We start from the raw sequence: 13,341 nt of genomic DNA, 5'->3' as shown, positions 1-13,341 counted from the left end.
GTTAGTCAACATTGTGGGAACTGAGATTATCATGCATCAGACTTCAAAAATGCAAAAAAATCCTATCTGTTAGGGCCCAATCCTGAAAACACTTAATCTGAAGAGTAGCATTTACTGTCACGAGTAGCCCCATAGAAGTCAATGGGACTGCTCACAGCAGTAAATGCTACTAACCACTGTAAGTGTAATTTACAGGATCGAGCCTTTAATTCTCCACTTATGCTTAAAAAGCACCACATATAATTTAAAGTGCTCTGCAGTTTTAAGGAAAAAGTTTCATGAATGAAACAGGGATCGTGTCTTTTGCCGTCAAGGTGAACTGACTTTGAAGGATTATAGAACATTCAAATAATTTATATTCTCATCCCTCTACTCCACAGACTATTTTCCATAGTTAATCTTACCTGCAACCTTTTTTAACCAAAAAGATACGCACAACTATTCCTGTTCCCTTGCTTCTCTCCTCCATGTGTCCTGTTCACTAACTCTTTACATTTTAACATTTATTAGAAAGAATAGAATTCAGTACTGAAAGCTGCATCAATAAACATCTGTATCAGCCACAGGTCTCCAGTTTTGACCAATTCTCTTTGATACTAACATTACTTTACATGAGTAGAGTTCAATGAGGGTTGATATGGGATGTGACAGCATAAATCAGAATTAGATTAAAAACAAAAGTTTAGAAACTAAGGCTCTGTTGCCAAGCAAATAGCTTCTGAAGGCCAAATATCTCAAACTTCCTTCAAGTCTGTTTCCCTATTAGATTTTTTCTCTCTTTCTCTGCTTTTAGAGCAGCTACAGTACGCAAGAGTAAAAACACATATAAGGGCTCTAAATTTTCCTAAAAATAAAGCAATTAACTTATTGCCACAATTCAACATGCAATCGTGACAGACTACCCTGAACAGAAAGCAGAAGTCGTGATCCCTGACCCTCGACCAACACAAAAGAGGCAGCGCTAGCACAATACCTGCTGTCAGCAACTGAATTATTTTTATACAGGAATTTTTATCTCTATTGTACAAACAAGTATGTGTCTGTGCTGACTTGTTAAGCAATCCACTTGTATGTAGAATAAGACTTTTTTTCCTGCTACCAGTCACACTGCTCTAAGATCAGAAGAAATACATACTCTTTGAAGCTCCTCAAATGTTTTAGTTAAAAGGACAGCAGTTGTTTTCAAAGATCCAAGACTATCTTTATCAGAATTTAATTTTTCCTTATTGATTTCTTTCTAATGTAACACAAATTCAACAGAGGACAATATATAGTTTATTACAAAATATTACAGCCTTTAAACAATTCCACAGGAGGTAACATTCTTTTTTTCTTTTTTTTAATACAAACAACTATTTTGCAGAGAATGAGGATGTGACATTATTGTGTTTCTTTTGACCAAAACAATTTTTTAAATAATATTACTGATAAATAAATGGTCTAAAGCCATTGATTACACCAAAGCAGTAAATGTATCATACATGTTATGTGAATAGGCTTTAGTGTAATCCTTATCTGATCATTATTTTTTCTCCAAGAAGAAATAAACTCAATGGCCAATACCCAACAAAATCAACATGGCAGTGTCTGATACACCAGCTGTGATGTTGATAGTTTAGCCAGGTAACATTTTATTTGATGGCAAATTAATTGCTATAATTTTTGCTGGTGTTTTTTGGGGCGGGGAGAGGGTGGTTGGGTTTGGGGGGAGTTGTTTTATTTTTTTGGGGGGGTTGTTTCTTGCATTTTGTACTTCATTGCCTACTACATCAACTGAGCAAACGATGAACATGAAATTAGAAATAAGAAATTGTTTCCTCATAGGTAATATGCTATAAGTTGAGTTTATTAAAAGAAAGGAGACTAAGATATATAGTTATAGATATAGATACACACACATACACACACACATACACACACACAGGGCCAATGTTCTTCAGGTCCCTGTTATTTAACAATAATTCCATTCTTTATGTGTTTAGAGGTTTTTAATCAGAAAAGTGGTTTAGATAAAGCTAAGATTAAATTGTAGGTGTGATTGTTCAGCATTTATGCTGAGAACAAGGAGGATGCAAACAAAAACTCATTGTTTTTGACTGGACAAATCTCCCCAGGTAACCCTTCATCAATGTGCATGTTCAGTATTATTCCAGTGTGAATTCAACGACTGAAGCTGATTCAGACCTAAATAACACACTGACAACGCCTACTTGTAAAGGCACAGTTTAGCAGTGAAGTTGCTTCCCTCCCCACAACAGTTATTTCACAGAAAGATTAAGCTTGATCATTTCCTTGATGTTCATGTAGTTATTACTGTTTGTGTGTGTGTGTCTATCACACTAACCTTGGTATTTTATATGTTTATTAAAACACAAAAACCTGATCGCAGGCTGGTTTATATGCACCCATCCAATATAGATAGGTGTTGTTTTACAGCAACCTGTTCAAGTAAAACTTCCAATAGAATTGCATCAGACAAGCTCACATGGGTCTCCAGAGGGAGCAGAGAAAAGAAACACTTCTGTGCACTATCTGCAAACCTAGAACTCAACAGCTTTTTGGCAGCCAATTTGTTTCAAGTGTTTTGTTTCAGGAAACGTGTATTTTTCTTTGTATGTTTCATAGATTTACTACAACTGGTTCTGACAGCTGTTGATTCTGTTAAATGAACACATTATTAAAAATCCTCTAACATCCCCAAGCTGAGAAATATACATTTTAATGGCATTTAAATTGTGAACCTGTAAGAATGTGCAAATGAAACCTGTGTGAATACTAACCCAGTTACTCTGGATTTAAAGCCCGGCTTCATTTTTACAGTACGGAGTAAAGGAGACTGCAACTGACTGCATATGTTGATTATATTTCCTTTGTTTCAATCAAGTATAGATAGAGAAATTTAAAACAGGAAAGCAAAATCAACAATCTCAAGTAGTAAAAATAAATGAGTGCTAATACTTTGAAAAAGAAAATACTCCAATTATTGACATATTTCCAAATAATTCCATTGTATGTCATATATGCAATCTTTGTTTATTTTGGGGGCAGAGGGTTTGAAGGGGGTTGGGAGGGTGAAGGAGAAAATCAGTTATATGAAATGAGGCGGGAAAGAAGTGGATGTTTTCATTTTGCCTTAGATCAAAGGAAAACAAGAATGGAATCTGTGGCATATTGAACATTTTTCCACCGCTGTCATTCACACTAGGCCATCTAAGTTTTATACAATTCCCCGAACTAGCTGCATATTAAGCTTGCTGTGTACAGCTTTATTATAGTGTGGTAGTATGGGAACATTAATATTCCTGTGTTGCCTCTGACAGGACATTTACATGTGCCCATCTGAGCTCACACCTGAGAGCTGCTCCAAGGTATAGTAACTGTGCTCCTATTGTAAAGGCAAATGAAGAACACAAATTCCCTGCTGGGATCAGGGCTGCCCTCACCACACCCCACACCTCAAACCTTTCCCTTGCCAACTTAACTCAATGCCATCTCAGAATGACGAATGAGCTGAGACACCGGCCCCAAGTTACTAACCCTCTAAGAACAGCAAAAGCCTCTCTGAAATATTTTTAAAATGCACAGTGAGTGCCGCTGGCCAGTAAAGGTTGGGAAACGAACTCCAGTGAACCCAATACAGAATACATTGCATACTAACACTGATTAAAAATACAGGATGATGTTTATAAGGCTTCAAAATGGGTTTGGCATCAAGCAGACTGGCTTTAATAATGAAGGTACTTTTAATTTCAGATTTGCCTTTGGTCTCTGTATGTTAAAAGCTGCAGACTTAGGCCCTGCTCCTCCATGTGTAGCTTTATGCATGTGAGCCCAGACTTCAGTCAGACGACTCACCGTGCATAAAATTAACACCAAGTACTTGCAGAATCGGACCTTAAAGGCCAAGTTACATTCATTTTGTGATGGAAAACAATTCTGGCAGCAACAATACGGTTTGTGGATAAATTGATTAGCCTATTGTTTTAAAAACTATGTAGTAAATCACAACGATAAATTTACTGAAATGGACCACAATGGGCCCAATCCTGCTCCCATTCAGGTCCAATGTGTGTGTATATTCAGATTAAATATGCTTATTTCCCCTGGGGGGAAAAGCACTGAATTTTATGACCATGTTACAAATAACAATATGGGTCTTAATCTATTAAATTATATGATCTGGACATATTTTATGAACTTCAGCAATACCCCTCAAATTGACACACACAATAAAAACCTCCTAGATGGAAGACTGTATTGAAAATGTGCACCAAGTTAAAAAATAAAAATCCCTTGTAATAACAACACTGCTGGCATAGCCATGACCCAAATGAAATCTGAACAAGCAGAAAGGTACTAAAGATCCTTAGTGATTAGATCCCATGCTAAAAAAGTGGCAATGTGCCAAGCAATGTCCAGCTTGATGTTAAATGCCTTTTATTGCACAAAGCTGGTACTACTGCATATAAAAGCAGACTGGAGATTGGGGTGAATTTTGTCAAAAATTTTCTTTATATAATAAACGGTGCAAGCAGACAAACAAATGGAGATTGAATTCCCACTGCCTGACAGTCTCTCAAGTCTCCTTAATTGTCTTTATTACTTGAATTGAATAAAAAGGGAATTCAGGTTCTCAGGGCTGCATGTACAGAAGTGTGTAATGCTAAAAGATTTCCTTCTCTTTTAAATTTACATTACAAAATTATGGAAATCTTTAGGAGAGAATCTACTTCTCGCCCGTAATCTAATGTTAAGGTCTTTTACTTACCACTTTCTCCCCCTCACCACCCAGCTCCCATATTTCAGTCTTTATTGTTCAGTCTGGCTACATAGGGTGTACATTTATTAAGTATGTTATTTGCAAAGCTTGTAATGTTTAATGTTAATCTGCACCTTTTTCATATCTATGCTAAATTTAATGCTTGCTAGACTGGCTCTTCAGCCACAAATATTTTGTATTCAGCTGTATTTCAGTCCATGATGAGCTTCACAATTAAATGTCACATAGAAGAAAGAATGCAAAATTTCTAGTCCTCTAAACTAAAAGATACAATTTGCAGGAGACAAGAAATGGGGCAATTTAAGGAATTATAATACTTTTGATGCGTCCCTGGAATAATCATGCTGAATCAGAAGGAAACTTTCAACACTCTGCTTCTGTTCTTGAAATGAACACATATTTGTGTTTTCAATAAAAGGCTATTTTTACATTAACTATCTGTAACAGCAGAGAATAGAAAAACTAACTCAATCTCCACCTCATACAAGGGATGATCTTGATATCACATGGATGCTTCTTCAAAACTGTTATTTATAAAAAGGCAACAAGGAAAATGCACAAACAGTTGAATCTTTTATGTGTCACTGGAAGAGTAACATTTGAACAACTTTTGGATCCCCTACGTTTTTAACATTTTTTTCCCTCCTAGAAGTAAATTTCTCAGCCATACAGGCCACTGTGTTTAATTAAGCTTTCAAAAGTCCTCTGACAATGCCAACAATTGAAAGACACTTCTGTAGCTCAATCATGCAATCATTGTGACAGTTCTATTTACAATTTGTCTTAAAGAGACTTTCTCTGACATTGTACTTTGACAAAACATCCAAGCTGCCAGTTCACAACCTTTCTCTGTCTTATTTACAAATACAGCTTGTATGCAGGACTGAGAATCTCATGATCATGAATCTTTGGATAGTGCCCTCACAAATTTTCCATCTTGTAACTATTTTGTCCGGCCAATTAATATCTGCTATGAAGCTTTGTTTTGAACAATTACAGTTAGAATTTTAGCCATTTTTGTGAATGTAAGCTTCGTCTGACTCATTGTTTAGATGCAATGCTAACTATTCAGTTGATCAGTCAATGATTTTTATCCAGAACAAAATAAAATAATAATAAGGAAATGCAATTTACTCATCACAGAATTACAATAGTAATTGCTAACAGTGTACCAAGAGAATTTCTGTGGCATATAGACAAGTCAAAGAAGTTCTATTCTGAGAATTCTAATCGTTAAATGTACTTGGTCCATCAGTTAGTATAACACTAGGTTCATTTTCCATTTGATTATTCAATGGAAAGGTATTTCTTACATTTGTTTTCCTTATGTTGGATTTGTATCTAACTGGCGATTGGAGAAAACAGATGCAGGCACTCAAAGTCAACCTCTTCCTCTCTCTCTCCATTTGCACATACAGTATACAAAGCTATACAATCGTAATTATAAATGAGACTATATGTAACATTCCAATGAGATAAATATGAAGTGTAGTAGTAGTTAAAATGCCTTTTTCCCCCCAAAAATAATCTTTCATTAATCTATACAGCTTTATATATTCAACAAGCATGAAAACCTAACACCAATGGACTATAAATATTTCTTTTCCCTTTTCAATAAGTGAACAGCAGTTTTACATTCACTGATATCTTGGTACTTCAGTTAATATTTCCTCCATTGTAAAATAAGAGACTGGATAACTAAACCCCTGCCGTAGCACTCACTGCAAATCACAGACTGCTGGTATCTGGTGGTGAGTGTTTGACATACATATTGATGAAAGCTGCCTCATTGGACCCACACAACATATCCTATTAATTTTCATTAAATTTATGACATTTCTGCCATAGCACTGGATTGTCACTCAAAATTTTATATCAAGCCTAAGAGAGAGAGATACACACACATACACAGAACAGCTGTGTATGGATGTGTGTATTTATATTTTATGTACATGCATGCATATTGTAGATGTACACACATACTATTGTAAGCATTCCTTTATCTGGAAAATGGTTAGGGTGAAGAGAGGCCTAGAGACAGTTAAAGTATACATCATTTCACTGTACATCTGAGTGACTGCCTTTCTTGTATTTGGGTGCACTGATCCCTAAGCATTACTTATCTTAGGAAGATGGTCTTTTATTATAATGCACCAAATTATTGACTGCAGAATGACACACAAAGCAGGTACTGTAAATATATCTAACTTAGAACACTACAGTAACCTCTTTCTGAAGAATACTTAATTGGCTGCATTTTTACATTGTTATTAAATATATTTTCTGGACTTTTATCATGAAGAATTGGTTCATTCAGCCCTGTACATTTGTCCCTATTTTTTAAATTACATATTCCCATATCTTTTGCATTCTTATGATTATTGTTTTCTTTCTACTCTTGCAAAGGAACGCAGATATAAAATATTGGAATTAATAACTGCCATTCTGAGATTCACTTCAGGGACGCCCAAAATACCTGAACTCCACAACTTATTCAATGACCCTGACTGTTAATTTCACTGCCGGACACTGGGAATTCATTGGTGTGATAATTCCAGCTACTGACATATTACTTTGTGATATCACAAAACTGTCTCTTGCTTAACTAATTCCAGTGTAGAAACATTATATTAAATAAAAATTAAAGGAACAGTGTAAGAGCTCATAATTATCCGCGCATGAAAGCTTTACCTCACTTGAGTCACATCACTTGTGCACCCACTGGAGAGCTTGTATATATTTTTCCTCTGAAAACAATTAGAAGCTGGTCTTACATTCCTTGCATACCCAAAACTCCCATTGATTCCTGCTGGAGCTTTGAATGTGCAAGAAATATAGACAGTATTGGACTTCTAGTATGTGTCAGTTTTAAACATAATTGCACAGAAATCTCTCTGCACAGAAGACATGAAAATAACTGGAGCTGGGTCTTGCAGACCCTACTTACAAGAATAATCTTTATTTCTGTGAGTAGTCCTATTGACTTTCATGGAATTACTTTTCTGAGTAAAGACTATCTGCATAAGTATAGATTATGTGCATGTGAAAGGGTTTGCAGGATCAGGTCCCTAGTTTTTTTTATGTCTGTTGTATATTGTACAAACCCTGAATTCAGTCCTTAGCTTACTGAACCATTTAGAAGAACAAGGGGCAGTTAAAAACATATTATTCTTCTAATTAGCAACACCATTACATCCTTCAGGGCCAAATTCTGCCCACTTAACTCATGCTAGGAGTCTAATTAATGGTAACCACCCTACTTATATGAGTAAAGCAGGCAGGCTTTGGCTCACATGGCTCAATAACTTACTAATAGTAGAATTCTAAACTAAAGCAAAGAATTCTAAACTCCTCAGTGTGGTTGTGTCTTAGACTGAATGGCCCTATTTGAGACCATGGCAAGAAGTGTGGTTTTAATTCTTGCTTGACAGATACTGTGTTTTGTCTTTTAAACAGAGCAGTTCAATATGTAAATACGATGTTACATCACACAAGTGTTACTCCATATTTGGTGATTTAGCATGGCTTCAGATCTCTGAAGACTACAAATCCCTTCCGCTAGGCTCTTGCTTCATTAATCATGCCCTACACTTCTGTTCATTTTCTTTCAAATCACAGACAGCACATGGAAATGGTCACTGCCATATACTACTCTGGAAAAAAAACTCTTTAACCTACATGTCACAGAAGTTGAATGTGCTGGAAAATTTAAGCCATCTTTCAAAATGCAGCTTGCCAGTAAGTTGACCGTGTGTGTGTGTGTGTGTGTGTGTGTGTGTCTCTCTCTCTCTCTCTCTCTCTCTCTCTCTCTATATATATGCGCTATTACTGCAAAGCTTTCAAAAAACATAAATGCCACATTTGATTTTAATGATTGGTTGGAGGAAAAAAATATCACATTGAATCCCGCAGTGCCTACTGACCTATTATGGTTGAACTGTGTGGCCATGGTAAGTCAAAGACAAGATCCAGTATATCATGTGATTGCATACAGTACTTTTGCTAATACTGAACTATCCTTTAGGCTATTAAAATAGAGGTATAAGTGATGTCTTATCCTAACTGATGTTTCCATAAAACTAGATCAGGCATTGGTTGATTTTAATATGCTACATATTTATAATTACGTTTTAAGCATAATTTAACGTGATTTTCAATACCAAGCAATGGGTGGTGTTCATATTTACTATAAGGATTTTAGAAACTAACTATGCCTTGTTAGCCTTCCAGTATTTCTCTGATTTTCTTTTTCATATTAAGTTCAATTATTTTAACCTCAGTCACTGAGACATTCACATGTTTAGGGTCTTTCCAATTAAAAATGTATCATAGAGAATGACAATATTTACTTTTTTAAATTACATTTTTATATTGTTTGTTGTGCAAAACAGAATTCGGTCTTGGACACTTGTACGGGTGACATGTGGTTGTGTAAACCGCAAACAAAATCAAGATACATCTGTCAAAACCACATCAGAGACAAGAGGGAGCACAGAGAAGCATTTATCATTTGGCTGAGGAGGCAGGCTGCAGACAGCGGCCTTTCCTGTCAAACCAACCTTTTGAAATTTCCAACATGCCCTTAAACTTTTCGAATAAGCATGTCTGTGCGCTTCAGCAACTGCCCTCTCTACTCTGGCCTGGCCAGTCGAAAATGGCATCTTAAAGTCAAGGTCGGTGGTGTCACTTTGCCATGGGGCTGTGTTTAATTACAGTCCATACGCTGACAGCCAATATGGATCCAAGGCTAGCTGATGCTCAGTTAACTCTTTCACCCCTGAGTTAACAAAAGACTGTAAAGCTAGTTCCTGTATAACACAGCAGGGTGTAAAATATACATATATGGAATTAAGATAGGCAACACACTAGGAGACAGCTTCTATACTATATACAATTAAGAAAACAGAATCCCAGCAAACCCTGTTGAAAATACACACTAGCATTGCATGGGCCTGTTGATGCTAAAACTACTCAGCCACTTGGAAATATTTTTTGTGTACTTAATATGAACTGAGATGCAGGGTATTTAACATGTTGGCTGTCATGGTGAATAGAATGGAAAAACAGACACAGCACTTCACAACTGTGAGCATTATTACTACAGTTTGACTGAACATAGAAATAAACTTGTAAATGCTTCTCCTTGCTTCAATTTACCTGCTATATGTTCCTGTTTAGGGCAGATTCCTCGAGATGACGTTGATAAACAATCGTCATCCTCTGGTGTGACCTGGATGCCAACCTCCACAGGATTGGATGCTTTTTTCAGCTCACTTGGTGAGGGTGAAGGTGGCTTATCCACAGCCTTCTCTAAGCAGAGACTGCCATTGCATTGTTTCCGTTTGTGCTCAATAAAAATAAGAATGTCCCCCAATGGGAAGTTCATCTGACACTGGCCACAAGTAAGGAGGTCATGATCCCCTTCTGGAGCTCCCAACGTGCCATGCTCTGGTTCATCATCAGTAAGAATGGCTTCAAGAGGTTCAGCTGCAGTTTAAGAAACAAAAGGAGAATCATTAGAGCTCTTGTGAAAAGAAGGGGAAGGTAGGGAGAGAGAAAATCATGTTGTTGAGCCCCCTGTTCATGGATGCCAATCCGTGTTTGGAATAATTACAGGATGAAAAAATTAAATCTGCACTACATGAACAGATAGCACGTTATCAGTCCAGCAAGAAGCAAATGTAGTTATCAGTGTTGATAGGGAATATATTTTGAGAAAGCAGCTGTAATATGTAGAACTGTCGGAATGGAACCTGCAATCTTATCTATATTCCTGGATTTAGACAAAATTCTAATTTGAAGGAACATTTTAATAGTAAAAATTAAAATAACAACTGTGAAAAAAATTATTATGAGACAACTGTGGTATCATGAAGAGAAGCCAATACTGTTCTTTGTTGCCGGAGGTTTTATTTATGTTTATGTATTTATGACTGAAGCTTTACGTGTGTGTGTGTGTGCACGCACGCGCACATGTGTAATATATGACGTGGTCATGGAATAGCTATATATCGATGACCAAGTCATACGTTTTGAAATGTTGACCTGTGAGTTAGGTATGTGTGTGTGTGTGTGTGTGTGTGTGTGTGCGCATGCAAATATATGAACATACACATTAAAAGCCACATAGGTCATGCATGCACACACACCCACACAGAGGCTACATAGCCCTGTACTATGTGTGTACGTACGTATGATTATATATGTATATTATATATTCTGTTTAAAAATTGAAAACATGTGAACTAATCATGGGGAAAAAGACAAAATTAATAAATAAGGAAGCTAAATAGCTAGACTTTTCCGATACCTCCCAGAAATTAAAGAAATATCAAATTCACTGGCAATTCCACTTAGACACATTAACTAAACAGGATACTTTTGCATAATTAAGAAAATAAGCCAATTGGGGTTTTTTGTTTTGTTTTTTTCATTCTGAAGAAAGGAATGCCTAAATTATTCTAAATATGTTAGCAATTGTGGTCTTCATCATATATAAATCAGTATGGTCAACTGAATGCCACATTTCATAACAACGGTGAAAAGACCTTTCTTTAAACTTGAAATACCTTGCCTAATGTTGTCAAAGTTGACTAATTTTCTGAATGAGCTCCAAAAAGCTTCATTATGAGACTATTTCTACACACATAGTCGTCAGTGGATTGTATAACAAGGCAGACATGCCTTTCTTTTCTGTTTGCTTTTTTTCACTTTGTACTGAAATATCTTGGCAATATGTATGCAGTATTCATCACTATAACCTTGCAAGAAAAAAAACTGTTGGTATTTCTCTCCTTATGCAACATAATACATATACTAACAACAACAATAACAACAACCACCAAAATGAGCTGACACCACAAAACATAAAATGCCTCAAAATGTTGCCAGTTAATGAAAGTGAGACCCAATACAACTCTTAAACAGTTAATCAGTCTGACCTTCTTTAGCAAGCTGCCAATTTCACATTTAATGAACTTAAAGCCACAGAGAATCAAAAAATAGATTTTAATTTGACTGCAGAATATTGGAACAGATTTTGATAAAGTGCAAAAATCCACTGAACTCAGGTTAAATTTATTTCAACCCTACCTAGGCTGAATATTGAGGAGGAAGATCTGGAGTAGCTCCCAGTTGTGCTGTGTAAAATAATATTGAAAGAGCACCTTACCGTACCTTAGCTCCAAGTAGGACACACTGATACATTCCATAATTTCTTGCCTCTAGTGCTACTCCTAATTTAACATAAGGTCAACTACAGTAATATGAAGGTTATATTCATATTAATAAAAACAATATCTTAATCATTTGGGTTTTCTTCTAAACTTACTGACCAAAAGATAATACACAACATGCATTTACACTTTTCTTGCATAGAAAAAGTAACAGGAATGTTTCTGAAATGTCTGTCTGTGTCATTTTCTCAAGTAACAAACTGTTTGCATTTGCACAAAGTGAGTAACTGAATATGGAAGTCATTCCATCACCTCCTTTCTACAAAAAAGGTATTTTTGTGTTAAGCAGTAATTGTAACTTTTAGTTTACTAACTCAAAGTAGCAAAATATTTTTTAAAATTGATATTCTCCTTGTAACTGTTTTGACTGGAACTTTGCACAATAATTACTCAATTGTAATATTTATTCCTTGGCCTGATTTTTTTCTGAAATTGTCAATATTACTCAGCAATGAAAGAGAATATTGTGCTCAGATACCAGACAGTTAAAAGTAATGCTAAACAAAAATAGACTTTGCTAAAGACTGTACTGACTAGGCTGATTTACAATCAAAACCAGGAAATGAAGTGGTAATTCAGAGGTTGCTGATTACACCTCCACATTTCACCTAATTAATTTTATAGGAGGCAAAGTTCTCGAAAATAACAAGATGATCAAATGTACAGATATAAAACCTGTAACCTCAACATTTTCTATGCTCTTAAGGTAAATTATTTCTAATTAACAAGAATTATATACTAATGTATGAAATACCTCTGGCACCGTGTTCATTACAAAACATTTGGCTCCTGATGCTCTGAGAGACAGAAAAATGTGTTTTTATTATTTCTGCTGGTTTAAAAAAAAAATCTTGCCACTGATTTTCAGTCTTCATCTTTTTAATTTTGGGGCAATCAAAAGCTCCTTCCTGGGTATCTAATCAGTCGTCTATATTTTTAATGGAAATTGCCCTTCCATAAACATGTATTTCTACAAAAACAAAGAGGGGTCTGGTGGCACCTTAAAGACTAACAGATTTATTTGGGCATAAGCTTTTGTGGGTAAAAAACCCACTTCTTCAGATGCATGTATTTCTAGCCTCTCTTCCCTTTCCCCCATTTCCCACCAACATCCACCAAAATAACACCATCTTCTATATCAAGTTAAATAGATTTTTGTCTCAAAAGAAGTGTGAAGGGCGCAATGGAAGGAAAAGCACCAGTTCTGCGTTACCGGGGGTGGGGGGGAGAAATGTATCAGTATGGATTCAGCAAGACAGAGACGTCTAAATACCCCAGCAGCAGACAGCTGAGAAGACAAAAAAGAAAATCAGGGGAGAAAGAGTG

At 36.0% G+C, this 13,341-nt stretch overlaps 1 protein-coding gene across 5 annotated transcripts in view; it reads right to left on the bottom strand.

Annotated features, from left to right (window-relative positions):
* BCL11A (BAF chromatin remodeling complex subunit BCL11A) overlaps positions 1-13,341 on the bottom strand; it is a 99,958-nt gene that overhangs the window by 83,146 nt on the left and 3,471 nt on the right. For 4 of the 5 annotated variants that reach the window (XM_039530146.1, XM_039530148.1, XM_039530145.1 and 1 more), the window contains exon 2: positions 9,938-10,267. In XM_039530146.1, the coding sequence (XP_039386080.1) occupies positions 9,938-10,267 (330 nt within the window). Of the gene's footprint in view, positions 1-9,937; positions 10,268-12,769; positions 12,808-13,341 lie in introns of those variants that run through there. The other variant, XM_039530147.1, reaches the window with a different exon arrangement.

The sequence above is a fragment of the Mauremys reevesii genome, linkage group 3 (assembly GCF_016161935.1).
Source record: "Mauremys reevesii isolate NIE-2019 linkage group 3, ASM1616193v1, whole genome shotgun sequence".
NCBI lineage: Eukaryota > Metazoa > Chordata > Testudines > Geoemydidae > Mauremys > Mauremys reevesii.
Note: the sequence above shows the minus strand (reverse complement) of the source record. Positions and strands in the feature narration are given on the sequence as shown.